Here is a 20,629-nt window from a genome sequence, read left to right on the forward strand (position 1 = left end):
AAGCTTCATACACAATTTTGACTTACATTTTTGATGGAAACACCCCCCTCTATGAAATTTCCCCAATTGGTGCTAAGTATCTGATGCAGAGATACCAATTCTTAAAATCCCAGCTCACACCTCACTTTGTTTTCCATACCTGTGTAGATTCAATGGCTTGAATTAGCTCTCATGTGCATGCACTGAAAGGCAACACTGTTATTATTCCTACATTTCATATCTGTAGTCCTATCTGTAAATGATCTACAACAGATGCACATAGACACATGTGAAAAAAATTCTTTATTAATTTCTCACATTTCATTACAAAAATGTATGTTGCAAACAACTTGAATAACCTACTGGTGTGTTTTTGTTGTTTTTTAAAACCCTTGGCTTCAAGAACTCAGAATCTCCCTCTCTCCTATCAAGTATCGGGAAACACTGATTATTGGAGTCAACAGGTTCTCATTTTGCTATTTATTTTCTTCTCTCAAGCTCTGAAAAAAAATGTCCTCTGTATAAATTAAACAAAAAAAAAATGTTGTAAATTCTATGTCATTACAGTCAACAGAATTATAATAATGCATCCAAAATGTGCGGCCACAAAATATCAGGTATATGTTTGAAAACAGAAAAAAATGACATTCTAGCCCTGTTAAAAGGATAATGGTCCCATATTTTTATTAACAGGTTAGCAAAACAAAATCCAATGGATTACAATATTTACATGTTATTTGAAAAATAAAGTAGTGATAAAAGCATGTCACAATTATTTTCTTTTTTTCCTTTTTTCTTTCTTTCTTTTTTCTTTTTTTTTTGTTTTTTTTTGTTTTTGTTTTTGTTTTTTTGTTTTTTTGTTTTTTTTTTGGTAACCATTACAAACACCCAATCCAGGTATGGAACTGTTTAATACATCTGAAATGAGGCCAATTAAAAACAAATATGGACACAAAATGTTATCTTTGTCTAGATCACACTTTCCCCATTTTCTGGTTTCCACATGATGGCCCCCATCCCTAAAAAAAAAAAAAATTTAAATTAAAACAAACTCCCTACAAATAAAATTTCTTAACAGCAAGAAAATAAAAGAAGAACATGCTTTTCAAGTAAGGACTTATTCCACAAATGCAATATCTTTCCATGGATTTTATTTGAAGCTGTGTGGGACACTGTCATCTCAGCAATTCCCTGTCCCTTACTTCCCTCCCCCTCCCACAACCCTTCCAAGTAAAAAACAAAAAACAAAAACAAAACAAAACATGAAAATCAAAGGACTCACACACACGCACATGAGCACACACGCATCCAAGCACACACACACACACACACACACACACACAGAAACTTCTATAACCTAAGCTTCAAGGAAAGTTCTTTTCTACTTTTTGGAATGAAACCCTTTGTTCACAATCAGAACATATTATAAATGTAGACTTAGATTTAGTCTAAGCTGCTCCCTCCTGAAAAAGCTAATATGGGGAAACAGAGCAGCTGGCAGCTAGATTAAGGAAAAAAAAAAAAAAAAAGTAGTTCTCCAGGCTCCTTGTAGGATATAAGTATTTCTTGTCCACTCTCACCAAAGGGATGGGATTCTAACACATCCCCTTGTCCTGCAAAATAAGTGAAAAACCCTCCCCCAAACACAATGCAAACAAAAACAGAACACAGATTTTAAAATCACACACAGAAGCCAGCCCATCCGAACAGAAATTATTTGTGTGAGACGGATAATGTGTTAATTTGACGAGCAACAAAAGGGTGAAGAGGACTTCCTCGTCTGGCCCACAAGCTGCATAGCTGTGCCGAAAAGTTTGGTTCTTTAGTTAAATTAAGAAAAAAAAAGTTAACTTCTTTGTTATTTCCATGTTTAAAATAAAAACATTCCTATTCACAAAAAAACCCCTAAATCTCCCTTGCCCCCAAATTAAAACAAGAACAACACGCACACAAAAAACAATTTATGTGAAAACTGAATTGTGCTGTGTTTGTAACACTCAAATTGATAGAAAATAAACATATGGCAAACAAAACTCCACAGTCACCATAAAATTAGCTCACATGAATCTACCAAATTCTAAATTATAGTTGAACACTAATAAACAGCTTACCTGGAATAAAGGATGACAATTCACAAACAGTTATCTAATAATTAAAGTCTGTTTCTTTTTTTTGTTTTGTTTTTTACTAAAATAATTAAAAAAATCACAGTATTTTAAGAAATAAAACCCACGTGGGGATTTTAAGCACAATTTGTGTTCCTTTCTTTAAAACTCTCTCTTTTTTTTTTTCTCCATTCACCGTCTTGCCCAGCAGTTCTCTCTACATTTAACCACGACGACGACAGGTAGTACTGACAAATGCAGAGAATTCCCTTGGTTAAGTTTGAGGTACTAGGAAACAGGTGACTGTTTTATGCAAAGCAGTTTTTTTGTTTTCTGTGTTTTTTTTTTTTTTGTGGTTTTTTTTTTTTGTTTGTTTGTTTGTTTGTTTTTTTCCCAAAGCGGCTGCAGTTAGGTCTTGAAAAAGCTTAAGGTATTAAAACTAGAAAAACGCACCAAAAGATGTGCGTCAGAAAGTTGTTCCCCTAAGAGAAGTCTTCTACTGTCATGGAGCTTGTTTCCACATCCTGTCCAAGACCGCCACAGAGCACACCGTGCGCACGGGAGGTGCTTCCGTATTCCACAACAAATGACACTTCCAGGATGAAGATCCAGAAGAAAAGGTGTAGTGATGGAAAAGGAGCCACATATTCCAACCATTTAAATAACTTTAATTTACATACTCACTCACACAGGTACCAGTGCTTTGAAAATAGATTGTTCAGTCCTAAAAAGCAGCTTTGTTCTGTCTTCTTTTCTGTCCCCCCCTTCTCAGCCCAAGCTGGCCCTCCCACTTTCTCATCACGGTTCAAGTACGGTTTGATTAAGAATTTCACCAAACGCTTATTCATTTTTGGCCTCTGCATTCTCCAGGAGAGATTTGTCAGCAGCTACTACACAGATGGCTACTGTTTCATTCTTTAGGGAAAAGTCTATCCCGATTGCCTCGTCATCTTCCTTTTCCTCTATAGAGGGCATCTTAATACTGTCCTCCACACTCTCTTTCAGGTGGATTTCTTCTCTGCTCACCGGCTTGGTGTCATTCAACGCCCTGGAAAAACATTGATGGTAGAGATGGATGGGTATGCATTTTGTTTTTTCTTTTTCAAATTAAACAAAAAAGTGTACTTATTTCCCTGATCCTAAAAAGACCCTGGGGTTTCCTTTGCATAAATGCCACGAATGTAGGACTAAATTGCCAGTGATTTATCCTTGCTACAAGTTAGGCCTAGGTCATGTTTTTCTGGCATCTTATTAAAGATGTGAATCTACAAAAGTATCCATTATTATACTATGTTTTAATTACACCATGTATAACGTGGACACATTAACATAATTATTTTATGTTCCCTCATCTCCTGCATTGGTCACAGGTCATAAGTGATAGGAGCAAGAACTGTCTTTCGCTCAGGCTCATCTGTGGAGCCCACAACTTGGAGATTGGCCATCTTTATTAAGACTAAAAGAGGAACTCGGGTAAAGATTTATGGATGGGTCCAGAAACAAAGCATACAAAGAGCAAAAACCTAAAGAAGGGACCCATGTCTTGGGAAGCTTAGTTATATTCTCTGAAGTATCGATGGCTTGGGGCTTCTGGGGCATTTTCTACTCAAGGACCAACTCCTAGGTTCTCTCTGTGTCTCATGGCTAAGACTGCCTCATCTAGGGGACAGTTTTATGTTCAAGTGTTTTACGGGTATGCTCCCACCTACCTGGGAGGCAGGCAGAAGCTGGCTCTGTCCCCGAGGCAGAGCATTGAAGGCACCAAGAGGTGCGAGGGCATGTTCAAGGCCACTCAGGGAATGAGTCATCACAGAGGCAGGAACAGAAGCCAGATCTTTTGACCCCGGTCCACGCTCTATCAGAGAATGTCATGCTAATGAAAGCTGAAGGGACACTGGCTGGAGAAGAGCACTAAACTTCCACGCGAGGGCTTGGGTGGGATTTGTCATTCGTAAAGATGATTTTTCCACATTTGACTGGTGTCTGGGTGACCATTTAAAAAACCAACAGAAAAGAACAAAACCTAGTTCCTGACAACTGCCTCTCCTCCCATGCCCAGAAGTGTGACACTGAGGGAGCGGTCTATGGATTGTCAGGGGAACCAAAAAAAAAAAAAAAAAAAAAAAAAAAGAAGAAAAAGAAAAAAAGGAAAAAAAAGAAAAAAGAAAAAGAATAAAAGAAAAAGAACCTGCTCTCCCTGCCACTTCTCACTCTGGGCAAAGGCGTTCCTGGGATGGCTCAACTTACATGCCGTGTCTCAGCACGTGCCTTTCCCACTCAGAGCCCTGTGAAAACGCCCGTCCACAAAATTCACACGGAAAACGCTTCTCGGTGTTAATAGCAGCCCCATGGTCGGAAAATCTCATCAGATCTGTGAGGAGAAAACAGAAGTGTTACCTGTGCGCTGTGGGAGGCGGAAGACGTGAGTCCACATTCGTTAGGAAACCTCCTCTCCTTCCTTCACTCCTGAAACCATCCGTGAAGGCACTTCCACATTCCTTACTCTTTCTCCTACCGGCTTTTCACCTAAGGGTGCTCTCGGCTAGTTCTCAAGAACCGTTCCTGGCTCCCTGGCCCCCGAGTGTCCCCCAGGCCTCCTCACTGCCCCAGCTGCTTCCATAACAAGTAATCTGGGTCTTTCTGGCCTGAGGAACCCCTTCTGTCCATTCCAACCATTTTTTCCTACCAAATCTCTTCCTTCTGAGATGCTTTGTCAGTGCCTCATGGGTTAGCACCTACCCGACGTGGGGGTTCCCTTTGCTCGCTAAAAGGAATACAGCAGCACTGGACCAGGTTACACGTAGCAGACCTCAGGGCTCTGACTCATTCCAAGTAAGGCTGAGGGCTCACCTGTCATGGATGTCATAGTCACCTCGCACGGAGGCTACGGGCCCTGAACGAGATCTGCAAGCGAAGAGCCTAGTGTGAACGAGAATCCTGGACAACAGGGCGGCCAGGATGTGAAAGCATGTCCTCAGCTGGTGAGGGACCCTGGCCGGCTGCCTGGCATCTACTCGTCAATCGGTGGTATTCCTGAATGTGGGGATACAGACATTTCTGGCCAGGTCTGTTGTAAACATCAGATATTGACTGTCGTGTTGTTTCCTCCACGGCGCTGGGCACATGTTAGGGGTCTGATAAATGTGGATTGGTTGGCTAATTGTTTACAGACCACCCCTCCTGGCAGACTCAAAGAGGAGAGCTCACATGGCCTTTGTGCTCTCCTGAGTCCTGGGCCCATATGTCTTGCATTATACCACAGAGGGCCCGTCTTCGTGTGAGTGAAAAACAGCAGGACCGAGATAGTCCTGCAGCCACGCTGCGACGTGAGGGCAGCGTGCAGGCAAGTGCCCACCGTCTCTACGAATCTGATCGCTCTGCGCCTGTACACGCATGATGTTACAGGAGGAGGTCTCCTGGTTGAAACACTCCATCCCATAAAACCCTCAGGATGACGTTAACGGGATAGGTGTCTCTGTGCTGCCTTAATCTTTAGCACAAAAAGCTATGTGAATGGGGCCAGTTTTAACAAAAGATGAAACATTTTCTCACAAATTAAGAAGATCACCACACAAGCCATTAAAAATAATTGCACAGACTATCTTCCTTGATTCTTTTCATTGGAAATGAGACAGCACCATCTGCTCTGCGCATTAATTCCTTAGCAGGGATTATCTTGGGCAAGAAATCAACAGAATGCCTTCCTGACTCCTCCCAACTGCATAATGAGAGGGGGCGGGGAGGATTCTGCTTGGGTTAATTTTGATTTCTTCATGCCTGGCTTCTTCTCTTTCAAATTCTCTCTGAGCTTCCTAGGCAGGACCCGCAGTGTGGCCACGGGCAGTCTTCCCTCCAGTTCCCGGGTTGGAAAGGGCACTGGCAGTGGGGTAGCTGCAAGGGCCTGAGCCCCCTGAACGGAGTGCGCCTGATGAAAGGCTACGTTGCCAACGAGGGGTATGCTCCTGGCACATTTGCTCCTTTACCCTTAGGAAACATGAAACCAGTCATCTATTCTTTCCAATGGCTCATGCTGTTTCATCCTCAAAGGAGGAGACCAGTCATTACCTGTCACACATCAAATAGCTCTCCATCAGCCCTGAGAGCTGCACTAAAGCCACCTCCCGCTCTACTCCTAGAAGACAGACTGTCTGGCAAAAACACCCCGAGGCTATTGTGTGCCATTTCTTCTTGTTGGCAAGAATATACCTAGATGGTGGAAAATTGATTCAAAGGAGATGAGACAAAGGAGGCTGTTCTTTCAAGAATTGCGAGGAGGGTGGGGGGTGGGCTACGCTTGTACTGCCCATTAACAACACTAGGAGTTACTCATGTAAATCCCCTATGCTCAGAGAAGGGAAGCATGCTCCTCCACCCCAAGACTCTTCTTTCCCCCATGTGGTTAAGGCTCATGAATGTGGGTACTACACTTTCCAGTGCAAAGCTAGCAGCCACCAGGAAACCAAACTGTCTGATGCCACAGTGCCCCTGAGAAGGGGGCAGCCACACCGGACAAGCAACAGTTATTTGTCTGGTGCTCCCCCCCAACCCTAACTGTTACCTGTTTTTCTAATTTGCTATGCTTTCATTTTGGAGGAATCACAGAGGAGGGGAGGACCAAAGGGGTTCTTGCCTTTGCAATGTGTATAACCTCTAAAATCGTATGTGCTCAGCTTTAGAGATTAAAAAAAGTCACAGCATCCAACAAGGAATAATTTATTTCCTGGAGAGGAACAGCAGGGCACAGAGCATCATGAAGCAAAAGGAGCCTCTGTACCCTCTGTCAAAAGCATCCTCTTCCAGAGAACTTTGGTAACAGTGCACAGACGTTAAAGAATTCATCACTAAGAACATATTTGTGAAATGTTAAAAAAAAAAAAAAAAGGGAAAGGAAATTAGGAAACATGCTTCCTCAGATCATAGCCATTTTCTTTGCAAGCAATGGATCACTGTGGCCTCTGCTAATAAAAGCTGTCACTTCACAAGGGCAGTCAACCCGGATGGTAGGATGTTTTCTTTGTCCATTTATTTTTTTAGGTTGACCACGGGCAAGGTGGCTCTGGAGGGCCGGCGGTCCCTGCTGTGGTTTTCACTGGGGGGTTTAGGGGCCCAATGGCTCCTCGTGTTGCAAACCTGTGGTCTCCTGCTATGGTGTCATGGTGGGAATGGAGTGGAAGTGGGCCCGGTCAGGAAAAAGAACAGGGGGGAGCCTTCAAGGGAAATGGCCCCCAAATAGGCTTCCGTAGGCCCACAGACAGACAGGAGCAAGGAGGAAAAACAAAGATGTTCTGCAGGGGTGCACCTCAGAGTGAGGACCGGAGGGGATTCAGGGCTAAGGCTCCCTTCACCTTAGAACATTCCACTGCCCAAAGGGTTAGGGAGATGGGATGTAGTGTAAAGAGATCGTGTCTTTGGAGCCCAGAAGACCTAAATTCGGCCTCCAACATATGATGGTTTTGTTTTGTTTTGTTTTTCCCCCTTAAAATGAGCTCTTAAATTTTCTGGGCCTTTATTTCTCCATTTGTAAAATGGTAATACTACCACATACACTGCAGGGTTACCATCACTTATGAGGTGATTACTACGTTCTAGGAACTGGGCTGGTGTCTTGTATGTGATCTCATTTAAGCTTTCCGCAACTCTAGGAGGTAGGTGATATTATTCTTGTGATAGATCATGAGTGCATACAGGATAAAATACTTGACCCAAAGTCACAGAGCTAGTTTAGCAGGATAACTGGGAGCCAAATCCAGGACCCTTGACATTATATAAGATTAAGGATAAAGGATTATATAAAACCCACCAACACTGGATCTGGCACATAAGGAAGCCTGATGCTGGTAACTAACACCATTCTTCTGGTATCTATGATGTTTGTTATCCACGTGCTTTTGATGAATCTGCAATCACTAACCTAACAGAACCCAAACCCATATTCTTCTATGTGCCGTCTGGGGATTTCCACAGTGTTCTATGTCGAACAATATAGAACATCAACCCTAGGCCATACAAATGTATGCCTACCGCTAAATATACTTTTGAGAAACTTTATTTGCAAAGTAACAGTAGGCTCAGAGGAAACTGAAAATAGTACAAAAATCCCACGAAACCTTTCCCCCTAAACACCTGGCTGAATGAAAACTGTTGGCCTCTTCCTCCCTCTTTACAAAGCAAAAAGAGCATCAGAAGAGGGTTAAGGAAAGGGCCAGGCAGAGGGACTTCTGGGAAAGCTCAGGGCTCAAGTCCTTTGCAGTCTGCCCCCTACCCCCCACCCACGCAGCCTCAATACCTAAGCACCCGATGGGAAGTTCATTTATGTTCCCCCACAGCTTTACGGTGTCCTCTGCCTCACTGCCTGCCTGTCCTTACTGTGAAGATCCCCTAGACACCAGCTTTCCTTATTAAAAACAAATCACCACCATAGGTTTTTAAACAAACATATAGCTCTAGTTAGAGAGAAAATGTCTGCCTTCCTTAGAGTTCCCAGAGCTGGTAATAGTTTACGAAGACATGGCCCTTGACACGTTTCTGAACTCAGTCTGTTCTGCTACTTAACTAAGAAGGATCATTCCTTCTGTTCCTCCTCCAACAACCTTCTGCCTCCCTTCTGTCTCACCATGGACGTGCTAGATGCCAGCTGGGCCTCCGAGGGCAGGGCTGAGACTAACCTCTGTCAGCAGCCTTGCTGCTCATTTCCTCTTCCTTGTCCTCGTCCTCACTGCTGGAGCTCTCCATCTTTTCCTTCATCTGTTCCAGCTGATCCAAGTTAACCCGTCCAACCAGCTCAAAATTACGGCTCACCTGAAAGAGGTCCAAACAAAGAGAATAATGAACCACACACGGGATGGGGGCTCTCCCCAGGGGGGACAGATCTTTCCATCATCATTTTCCCTGGACCGTGTGTTTTTGGAACCAGGACCAAACAACACCAGCGCCGCAGAAGCCCTTTACGCTTGGACTGTGCCAGAGATGGATCTGAACCTCACCCCCGCGTTCCAACATTTTTAGAGGAACATTGGACAACCTTCCTCACCAAATGCAGTAAAAGAATACGAGCTCCGGTCAGCAGGAAAGCGAGGTATCACAAAGCCTGGGGGATAGGCTAGATGTCCAATAACACTTTTTGAGCTGAATTCAAAGGTGTAATTTTTGTAAACTATCCAAGGTTCAAATACCTCTGGAGGTGAAGAGGCTCCCTAAGTACCCTGAAAAGCAGCATGAGAGTCACAACCTTCCTCTCCACGGTCTCGTTAACTGGGAGGGCCATGGGCGGCCCCGGCTTAGGCCAGATGACGACTAACTGACTCCCGACTCCATAAATGGAAGACAACACTGTTACTGTTAGTCTATTTTTGAAGCTATTGATTAAGGCTGGGATTACCTGAGAAAAAAATCTAGATGAGTAACCCCTAAAAAGCCCTCCCAGTGTTAACTAGGGCTGTAAAAGGTGGTTAGAATAATGTGGGAATCCAAACTTTCTTCCAAATAATGTCCAAGGGTTAGATAAAAATCCACACTAGGAAAATTTTATAATGATGCTATGTTTAGGAGTCTCACATCAACAGTAGCACAAAATTCACCTTCTTGACTAATCTATTTTCGGAACCTCTCCAGTTGTATGCATAGAATTATTAGGAATGACAGGTGAGCACGGACTCAAGCCAACAACATGTCTCAAGCCAATCAACAGCGATGGGCTTATTCCTCTGTAGAAGGCGCTGTGCTCTTTCTACCCCCTGTTGGGGGTCAGGAATGGGACCCACAAAGATGAATGAGATGCAGTCCTGGCCTCCAGAGGCTCACAGTTTAGTTGAAGAGGGAAGGCAGACATCATTAATGAGATTCCAAGGTAGATTTACATAGCTGCTACAGTAGAGATAGAGCATATTGAGGGCACAGGAGAGGGAAAGGGAGAATTTACAAGATAATCCCAAAATACTCTCTGGGACCAGACTGGAACAAAGATTTGCTGAGCACCACCAATTCCATATGCCTGGCAGATGGGAACATCCTCATCAACTGTGACAAATGGGAGAGAAAGAGACTCAGAGTACCAGGGCCAATAGACAGTCCTATGAAAAGACTTAATATTGCCCCAACAACACCCTGCAGAAGGTAGGGAGCATTTAAAAGGAGGAAGAAAACTCAGGATAAAAGCTCTTTTAAAATGAGAGAAACAGGGATCCCTGGGTGGCTCAGTGGTTTAGTGCCTGCCTTCGGCCCAGGGCGTGATCTTGGGGTCCTGGGATCCAGTCCCACATCGGGCTCCCTGCATGGAGCCTGCTTATCTCTTTGCCTGTGTCTCTGCCTCTCTCTCTCTCTATGTCTCTCATGAATAAATAAATAAAATCTTTAAAAAAATAAAATAAAATAAAATGAGAGAAACAGGGGCGCCTGGGTGGCTCAGTAGGTTAAGCATCTGCCTTCAGCTCAGGTCACGATCTTGGGGTCCTGGGATGGAGCCTTGCATTGGCCGGGGGGAGGGGTGTCCCCTGCTTAGTGGGGGGCCTGCTTCTCCCTCCCCTGCACCCCCTCCACTGATGCTCTTTCTCCTTTCAAATAAATAAAATATTTTTAAAAAATTAAAAAATAAAATGAGAGAAACAATGGATTGACCTAACTGTAATAATGCCATCCATGAAATCGGTTAACACTCGACTCTGAAAACAAGTCAACACGAGGGACGAAAGATGTCTTTACATCTCAACGCTAAAATGCTCAGGGAAGACAAGATCTTATTTTGGTCATTTGCAAAATTAATTAAAATTAACAATAAATAGACTCAGTTGAGAAGGAGGAAGAGTCGAGTTCAGAACCTTCATATTTCTCTTTCCTCCCTTGTAAGAGTTCACGGTAAGTCTTCAAAGGGCTGTGGCTTGCAGCACCTTCCTACCTGGATTTATTACTATGCCTCACTCTTACAGACCCGAATCTTTCCTTGTTTGTTTTTATGACATAAAAGCAAAAAGAGAGCACAAGGAGCATGGGCTTTGAAGTCTGATCCCGGTTCAAGTTCAGAGTCTGCCATTAACCACGAGACTGTGGGCAAGTTACTCAGCATCCACCCTCAGTGTCCTCGTTTGTAAAACGGGGTCAGCATACTACCTGGAACACAATCATTCCCCAAAATGTAGTTTCCTCCTTCTTTCTGGGAATGTGGCCTTTTCCAATTTTGGCTTTTGGAAACACTTATAACAAGCATCGTAAATGCATATTTATGAAGTTATGTTTAGCCACAAAGTCTACATTTTAACCAAATAGCATTTATGACAAATATTTGAATAAAAGTTTTCTGGGTTGCCAGGTTTTCAGGAAAATGAGATAAGGTTCCAGTTTACCTAGCTTTGAAATCTGTGTGAAGTCACATATCCTTAAGTGACCAATCCGCAGAAGGCAGCCTTTTCTGACCACATCCCTCCACTTCCCATCTCTAGCCAGGGCAACGGCAGGTGTGTGTTAAGAGGCATGAGGGGTGGCCCTTGCCAGGAAATGAAAAGAGCAAAGCCAAGAAAGGTCAAAAAGAATCCTCAAATGCCTTCTTTAATCAGTATACATTCACTCATTTCTTCCTTCCTTCCTTCCTTCCTTCCTTCCTTCCTTCCTTGGGCCATTTCCCCTGCCCCAGGGCCCCATGCTAGATGTAGGAGCCCCTGTTTCTCAAGGAACTCATGGTGACATAAGGAGCTCCGTCACAAAACCAAATGTTATCTTTTTTCCCTCCTTCTGGGTTTCTTTGAGGCCTGTATTTGCCCATTTCCCCATCACCATCATCCCTTCTCCGGAAAACTGTTAACATTTTGGATTCTGCACGATTTTAAAAGAGCACGTGACATTTCTATGGCATGATGCTCATCTGGGGCTAGCCTACGATGTATTTGTCCTTAAGATTCATAAAATATTTGTTAGGTATTAAAAGATAAAAAGCAAAAACTAAATATCTTGCTATTTAACTAGAAGGTTTTAAAATAAAAACTCTAAGAATTGGATTCTTTTTTTGTGTGTGTTGGATTCTTACTAATAAACTTTAAACCCCCAGTCAGCCATCCAATATTAATCTTCATACAAAAAAGACTCTCTTGCTGCATTAATTTATTTATTAAAAATATTTATTTATTTATCTTAGAGAGAGAGAGAGACCGAGAACACGAGTGTAGGGAGGAGCAAAGGGAGATGGAGAGAGAACCTTTAGCAGACTCCTTGCTGAGCCTGGAGCCCGATGTGGGGCTTGATCTCACGACCCTGAGATCATGACCTGAGCTCAAATCAAGAGTCAGACGCTTAACCGACTGCCATCCATCCAGGGGCCCCTCCTTGCTGCATTTAAAAAAAGTTTTTTTTGAGCTATTATTTGGACTTTTAACTATATCTCAAAGATATTAGGACTTTATCACATTCACTTTTAATTAATTATTTATTTAGTCATGAGAGACACGCAGAGACATAGGCAGAGGGAGAAGCAGGCTCCCTGCAGGGAGCCCAATGCAGGACTTGATCCCAGGACCCTGGGACCATGACCGGAGCCAAAGGCAGGCGCTCAACCACTGAGCCACCCAGGTGCCCCATCATATTCATTTAAAAAAAAAAATCATACATGATTTTAAAAATGGAGGTAGGGATCCCTGGGTGGCGCAGCGGTTTGGCGCCTGCCTTTGGCCCAGGGCGCGATCCTGGAGACCCCGGATCGAATCCCACATCAGGCTCCCGGTGCATGGAGTCTGCTTCTTCCTCCGCCTGTGTCTCTGCCTCTCTCTCTCTCTCTCTCTCTGTGACTATCATAAATAATAAAAAAAAAAAAAAAATGGAGGTATAGTTAACACACCCTGTGACATGAGTTTTGAGTGTACGATAAAGTGACTGGTTTCTATGTTATGCTCTGCGCACCACCAGTGTGGCTACTACCAATCACTGTACATCACTGTTACAGTCCCATCCACTGTATTCCCCATGCGGTTCCTCTCATCCCCGTGACTGACGCAGTCTAGGGCCGAGAGCCTGTATCTCCCACTCCCCTTACCCACTCTGCCCATCCCCCACCACCCTCCTCTCTGGCAACCATTGGTTTGTTTTCTGTATTTATGGGTCTGTTTCTGCTTTTTGTTTGTTCATTTGTTTTTTCGATTCCACACTTGGTTCTTGTCTTTCTCTGTCTGACTTATATCACCTAGTATCATACCCTCCGGGTCCCTCCTTGCTGCATTGTGGAGCCACCATCTCTTACCTGGAATATTGCAAGCTGCACCCCCACCTCCTGCCCCGCACCCCCGCTGCTTTCCTGGCATCCATTCTTGCCCCTTCTTGCATCTATTCTCCAGTGTGGTCTGAGAGAGTAAAACTATGTAAATCTACTCATGGCAATTTCTGCTTGCCCTGAGGATAAAACCTGATTTTCACCATAGTTAGGAATGGCCAGCTATCTTCTCACACTGGCCCACCTTCTCCAGCCCACCGGTACCGACGTTCCCGGAATACGCCATACTTTGTGCCTTTTACTGCACATGCTGCTTTCTCTGTTGGGAATTCTTTCCACTGCCTCCTTCACATGGTAACTCGTCTTCCAGCCCTGCTTCCGTGTCACTACACCCGAGGGACCTTCCCTAAACTCCTTCTTGGTTAAATATCCTTACTTTCTGCTTCCACAGTGCTTTTCCCCTCCCCTTTTGATAACTCATTCCACTCAGTGGTTGTCTGGGGCCTGTCACCCCCACTGACCCGCATGCTTCATGAGGATGGACAGACATCCTGTGCATCCCGTTCACAGCTGGATCCAGGGTCAGCGAGAGTGGGTGCTGCTTTCACCTGCTGCCTACTGCACATCTTCCTTTTAACTTATCTCTTTCCTATTCATGGTCACAAAGAATCATTCGAAAATAGAAAAACTTCAAGTCTAGCTACCTATGTGTATATACAACTGTCAACAATGTATTGTATTTCTGTAATCCTGTTCTCTATACATAGATTATTTAATGCTGTAACCATATTAAAACGTGTGTGTATCCTGACTTTTTATGCCCGACATGGTATAAATATCATTTTTATTTTTTATTTTTTTAAATATCATTTTTAATCACTATCTTATCCAGTGCATAATATTGTGGTTTACTTGACTTCTTCCATAGGATTTTTACCTTTGGCTCCTCACTATTAAAAATGCAGCAATAAATCTTACTGTATATAAATTATACAGTTTTCATTCTTTCACATTTAGCTTTAATTTTATAGGTTAAATTTCCAGACAGGAAATTACAGGATCAAAGTCAAAGGCCATGGACTTTATTCAAGTTCCAACTGATTTCCAAGTTGGCTTCTGAACTGATCATACCAGTAAGTTACTTTCTGGACCTAGAGACTGGTGGGTATCTGGTGCAGAGGACATATTGAGGGAAATTCACTTCTTTCTCTGGAGGTGCACAGAAATGTATTACTCTGTTTCCCAAAAGGCCCACAAAAGAGGGAGAAAGAGCAAAGCTAAAGAGTTTGAGATTTAGAACCTGGCTCCTTGCAGCCTTTGGAAGGCAAAACTAACCATACATGTGTTTGAAGGTTTGGACTGTTCAGATACATAATCCCTCAGACTATAAAACTATATATAGACCCTTATATCTTGTGAGAGTTAGTTGTGATTGCCTACAAATCCAAAGTCCTCTGTGAAGGCCACTCGCCTCTAAGAACGTGAGATGAAGTGCCAAGAACCAGCAAAAAGCTCTACCTGTTAACACTGGAGAGTTGATGCCGTCAACCCTTCCACGCTCACGCTAGATATGCAAGCTCCACAACTGTGTTCGTCTTTTTGTTTGTTGGTTTTTAACCATGCAGCAAAATGAATGAATTTTCCTAGCGTATGAACGAATTTCCATACTTGAGGCTTATTCTACAGGGAGAAGCATTACACGATTTACAAATACTATCAAGTTGAACATACATCTTCATGCTCTCCTATGGTGTGGTAAACCCAGTCTCACAGGCAAGCCAGCTGTAACCTTGCCGGTTAACGAAAGAATGAAATCAGACACCCTTGTCCTCAGATTACTTAGCAGACATTAAACTGGGGAGACTGTGATGAGAAGAATGCTGTAATGTTTCCAGAGCTCCCCCTCCTTCTTACTTAACATCTGTACCTTCGAAAGGGACATCCTGTCAGGATGTGCACATCACCTAATATTGCATGTTCCTGTTAAAAAGAAAGGCCAAAGTGAACATTTTTATTTCCAGAAAAAGTGACACGAGAGAACATGGAAAAACTGCCTCTTACATCAGAAATGCCCATCTCAGCTAAGGATGTGTAGCACTGACAAAGACTTTAAAGGCCTTACAGCACAGGCTGGCCAACTTTCTGCAAAGGGCCAGATAAGTAAGTATTCCAGGCTTTCTGCACCACCTAGTTTCTGTCACAGATACTCAACTGCTGCTGTAGCTTGGAAGTGGCCACAGACACTACGGAAATGGGTGAGCATGGCTGTGTTCCAATACAACTGTGTTTATGGACACTGGAGTTTGAAATTCATATAATTTCACGTGTCATGAAATAGTACTCTTTGGATTTTTTTTCAACCATTTAAAAATGTCAAAACCATTCTTAGCTGGTGGGCCATATAAACACAAGCAGTGGGCTGGATTTGGTCCATGGACCAGGGTAAGCCAACCTCTCTGATTTACAGTATCAGGTGGTCTACCCAACGATCTTTGCCCATCTTTGAAAGTCAGAATGGGAATGAAATCAGTAGGACAAAGTTCAGCAAAGCACTGTCTCCACAATTTCTTATAGGAAGGCAGTCAAAGGTGTAAGTAAAAATCTTGAATTCTCGGATCAGAGCATTTTGATCAGAGCTCCCATAAAAGCTTCTAGAAGGGATATTCAGCTAAGTATATTAAAGTTCTATGGGAGATAAGCCGTGACACCATATTTGCTTTGTACCGTACTGCCCTATTTCATAGATACCTTTATCAAGAACTTAACGTGCTGGGTTATGGTTCTTTATTTAAGTTGTGTCACCTCCTTGCTTCTAAACTCTTCCAGGGTAGCAACTGTTTCTTATTAACTTTATATGCTCAGTGTAGGGTATAAGATTGGTCACCTCGTTGACACACACACAATAAGTGTTGTTTGAATTTACTGGTGACACAAAAACCGTAGGAGATCATCAAGTATAAAGAACTTCATAATATCATACCCAATGATAAAAATTTGCCTGCTACTAAGAATAAGATCAGACATTTTCTAGAAGATTTTGTTTCAGTTCTTACCAAATATCTATTATGGGCTAAAAATTAACCCACTCGTTTTCACATGTATCACTTAACCTTTATGATCATTTGGAGAGGTAGGAGTTACCTTCCATATTTGTGGGTGAGGAAAGCAACACAAAAGAAGCTAAGAGATAAAGTCAGGATTAGAACTCACATCTTCAGATGACAAGGCTCCATCTTTCCCCATAATAATGCAAATCATCTGTAGAAATGCAAACTTACAAAACATGTAAAAATTATCCATGGGATGCCAACTGAACACTAGAAGGAGACAGAAAAAAAGCACTGCGACTGTAACATTGCAAATTCGATTGAATAGAGGAGTAGCATCTTTTGAGAATTTTTGTTCGAAATAAAAACCTTTCTAAGCACAGTAAGAATAAAGGCTGGCAAAGTACCCCGGAGGCTATAGAGCACAGAGGTCAAGTAGAATATCTAGTTTCTTTTGTAATCACTGAGTCAGAAGCAGAAAACATGCGTCGGCCCATCCTAACTTGGCAAAAGCCCAGACAAAACTAAATCATTTTGAGACTCTCGGGATAACTGCAGTCGCAAGTACTCAAGAAAGCCAAGTGAAAGGTATCGTCAAGAAAGTCAAAGAACTTCAGTGCTGGCGAACTGAGCTGTTGCTAATCCCCTGAACTTGAAATCCAGAGGGCAAAGATGTGGATGGTGCTGCCACATTTTGCTTATGTGAACAAACAGGATACTTGAAATTTCCGATTGGAAAAGCGATTTCATAATATTAATTTATTTAGCAAACAGCAACCAGACACTTTACTGTATGCAGGGTGCTAGGACCAGGTGTTGGAAGAAAAGACAGATAAATAACATGGTTTCCATTTTAAGAACGTTGCATCCGATGGCAAGATAGAGACTTGTTAAAATGAGTTACGGGGTGTAAGTTGAGGCAGGACGAGATATGTGCCTTTACAGAGAAAAGAACAGGCCTGTGGAAGCTTGGAAGCAGGAGCAATTCACTTTGGAGAGTTTAGTGGACAGTTCAAAAGATATAGGCGAAGAACACTTGCAAATGTCTGCTGGAAAAACACCATGTGAGGTTCTGCTAGGCACGTCCCTCTGACAAATGGTCCAACCTCTCTTGATCATCTACTTCTGATTTCTCGGTCTTCCAAAATTCATGAAAGAAACCGGGTCTGTGGCTGACAGATCAAGAAGCAAGCCCAATATAAGGGAAAGCAGAGTTGAAGTGACGTAATCTTCAGGAGAAACCTCCAGCTCACACAAATCCTCGCAGTCGATCACGATACAGCTGCTGGCACTCAGTTCCAAAATTAAATACAATCCCCAAAACTGTGGCCAAAGGTGTGTTTTATGATCTGGAGTCAGGGGAAGGTTCTTCTTTTGTTTTATTTCTTCTCCTTTCCTTTGCTGGACACAAATGTCCTATGGGATTCTTCTGCTGCTGTGGATTTCACTAGTCCAGAAAGCTAAACAATTTTATTGGCATAACTGAAATGTTGGTGATTCCTCCTGAGCTTAATGTTCGGCTGCTTCTCCCAAACTGGCAAAAAGTAAGAGTAAAAGATACGAGTTCCTTAGAGTTCGGCCGCCTGAGGCTCCATTTGTATAAAAAATTAAAAACATTTCAAAGTAAATTCAATTAGTGAATGTGTATTGCCTGAATAGACTATCCTTCTAAATTTAATATAGCGAACATGACAATTTTATGAGCAAACCAAGTTAGAGATAATATATTTTTATGTTCCTTAAACTAGCAAAGAGACTTCAGAACCATAAAGAACACTAACAAGGTACTGCATATACTTAAACTTTCTTTAAAAAAAAAGTGTTTCTTAAATGTGAGAAGTACAAGATCTTTTTTTTTTTCATTCTTCATGACTTTGAGGTTCTTGAATATGTGTTCTTCATCTTTCACTAGCATTACTAATAAATGGTGCCACTGATGTATGACTTCACTGTGTGCGTTGGGGGAGAGAGAGGGAGAGAGAGAGAGAGAAAGAGACGGGGAGGGAGGCAAGGAACGAAGGAGGGAGGGATTGAAGGCATGGAGCAGTTGGCCTCTACAAGACCCAGTGAGACTGGAGAAAACAGAACTGAAGGACGAAAAAATAAAATTTCAAATAGCCTGTACTGTTTACTTTAGATTCCAAGAGATTGCAAGTGAGTCTTTGGTCATTGGTGCAAAGATAAAGGTCTAGGAAGACAAGATGCTGTGTGTCATGTAAAAAATGAGGGTTACTGTCATCCCTCTTCTACTTCGCTCGGCTTCCGAGGATAAACATGGCAGCGTGCATCCAGGGCTCCTGGGAATCCGATTCTTAAATAGAAAGGTGCATTTGACTTCAAGGATCCTTCCTGCTGTACCAGGATTCCGACTGGTCCATGAATGACAGGTCTATGGGCTTTGCAGGCGAATTCTAAAGGTTGGGGTGTCCAGGTCTGTCTAATAAAATCCTTGGACTGAAAACATCCTACAGTATCTCTTAGTTTTTTCTATAGATTCTCTCCACTACACAAAATCACCTAAAGCCATTTGTGGAAGAATATAATGAGCAATGCACTCAGCATATAGTCCAACTTGGGGGCAGGGGTGGGGGGAAGCAGTAAACCTTACTTTAGAACCAATTGCTAAGTCTCCTGCACACGTTATTTGTGGCAGGTTACACAATAATCTGGATCTCCAGCATCTTGTAGATTTGTTCCCAGGATCAACTTTATAAAAGAAAGTCTGTAGGAAATTAACATGACTGAGGCTGTCCTGTAGGTGTCAGGTCCTGGGAAACTCGGATCTTTTAGGTATGAGGTATAATTTACTCACCATACAAGTCATCTGTTTTAAATAGTTCAGGGAGTTTCATTAAATTGATGCATCTGTGCAATCCTCACCACAATCTGGTTCTTCTATTACTTTGGGGAGTTCCCTCATAACCTCTGCAATCCATCTCCCAACCTCAAGCCCCAAGCAACCTCCCATCGGCTTTGTCTCCACAGTGTTGCCTTTTCTAGAAACTTTGTATAAATGGAACCATGCAACATGTGATCTTTCATGTCTGGCTCTTGTCCCCTTGACATGATGCTCTTGAGATTTATCCATGATGTTACATGTATCAGTAGGCTCATTTCTTTTTAACTGGTAAGTAGCACCTTTCATTTATCCATCCACTTTACAGGGCAGTAGACTTGCTAGATCAGATGGTAAGTGTACATTTCACTTTTAAACAAATTGCCAAAATGTTCCAAAGTGAACATGCCATTTTACATTCCAACCAGCGCCACATGAGAGTTCCAGTTTCTCCACATCCTTACCAACACTTTGGCACTATCAGTCTTCTTACTTTCAGCCATTTGCACGGGCGGGTAGTGATATCTTTCTGCTGTTTTATTTTGCATTTCCCTAATGATGACTCTTATTGGACCTCTTTTCATATGATCACCTGCCATTGGTGTATCCTCACAGGTAAAAGTGTCTATTCAGGTATTTTTCTCATTCTTAATTGGATTTTTATTTTCTTACTATTACGTTGTAAAGTTTGTATATTTTGGTTAAAAACCTTTGCTAGATAATTACTTTGCAGATATTTGCTTCCAATCCATTGCTTGACTTTTTTTTTCTTAATAGTGTCTCTGAGGGGCAGAAATTTATGTTTGATGGCATCTAATTTACTGATTTTTCTTCTTTTAATGTCTGTAGCTTTTGTATCATATCTAGGAAAATTTCCACTAACCCAAGCGAGATTTTCTATTATTTTTGCAGAAGTTTTCTGGTTTCAGTTCAGACACTGAGGTTTACGATCTATTTCGATTTAAATTTTGTGTTGGGAGTGAATTAAGGGTCAGCGATCATTATTTTGTATGTGGATATCCAATTGTTCAAGCACTATTTGTTGAAAAACTATCCTTTCCTATTACCTTGCTACTTTTGGTAAAAAAATAAAAATAAAAATAAAAAATAAACAAATGAACTGACCACATAGCTGAGGGTTGATTTCTGGACTTTTCCTTCTGCATCACTGATCCAGGCATCTATCCTTATGCCAATACCACATGCTCTGGAGTACTGCAGCTTTACGGAAGAATTTGAAATCAGGAAGGGTGAATTCCTCCAATTTTGTTTTTTTCCCATGCTAGTTAGGCTATTCTAGGTCCTCTGCATTTACATCTTAGTATCAGCTTGTCAACTTGCATCAAAGAAAAGAGATTTTGATAGAGATTCCGTTGGATCTGTAGGTTGATTTGGGGGAGAATTGCCAATACTGAGTCCTCTCATCCAGTCAATACAGTATATGTTGCATTAACTTTGTTCTGTTATTTCTCTCAAT

The 20,629-nt window shown here is 42.3% G+C and overlaps 1 protein-coding gene across 16 annotated transcripts in view; it reads right to left on the reverse strand.

Moving 5' to 3' along the window:
* Nucleotides 1-269: 269 nt before the first annotated feature.
* Nucleotides 270-20,629, reverse strand: part of ZNF462 (zinc finger protein 462) — a 188,650-nt gene continuing 168,290 nt past the window's right edge. For 14 of the 16 annotated variants that reach the window (XM_041763294.1, XM_041763289.1, XM_041763304.1 and 11 more), the window contains 3 exons: nucleotides 8,750-8,882; nucleotides 4,332-4,455; nucleotides 270-3,132 (listed from right to left, as the gene is read on the reverse strand). In XM_041763294.1, the coding sequence (XP_041619228.1) occupies nucleotides 2,925-3,132; nucleotides 4,332-4,455; nucleotides 8,750-8,882 (465 nt within the window). In that variant the 3' untranslated portion in view covers nucleotides 270-2,924. Of the gene's footprint in view, nucleotides 3,133-3,793; nucleotides 3,940-4,331; nucleotides 4,456-8,749; nucleotides 8,883-20,629 lie in introns of all 16 variants that reach the window. The other 2 variants (XR_005989021.1, XR_005989022.1) reach the window with 2 other exon arrangements.

The sequence above is a fragment of the Vulpes lagopus genome, chromosome 7 (genome assembly GCF_018345385.1).
Source record: "Vulpes lagopus strain Blue_001 chromosome 7, ASM1834538v1, whole genome shotgun sequence".
Taxonomy (NCBI): Eukaryota; Metazoa; Chordata; class Mammalia; order Carnivora; family Canidae; genus Vulpes; species Vulpes lagopus.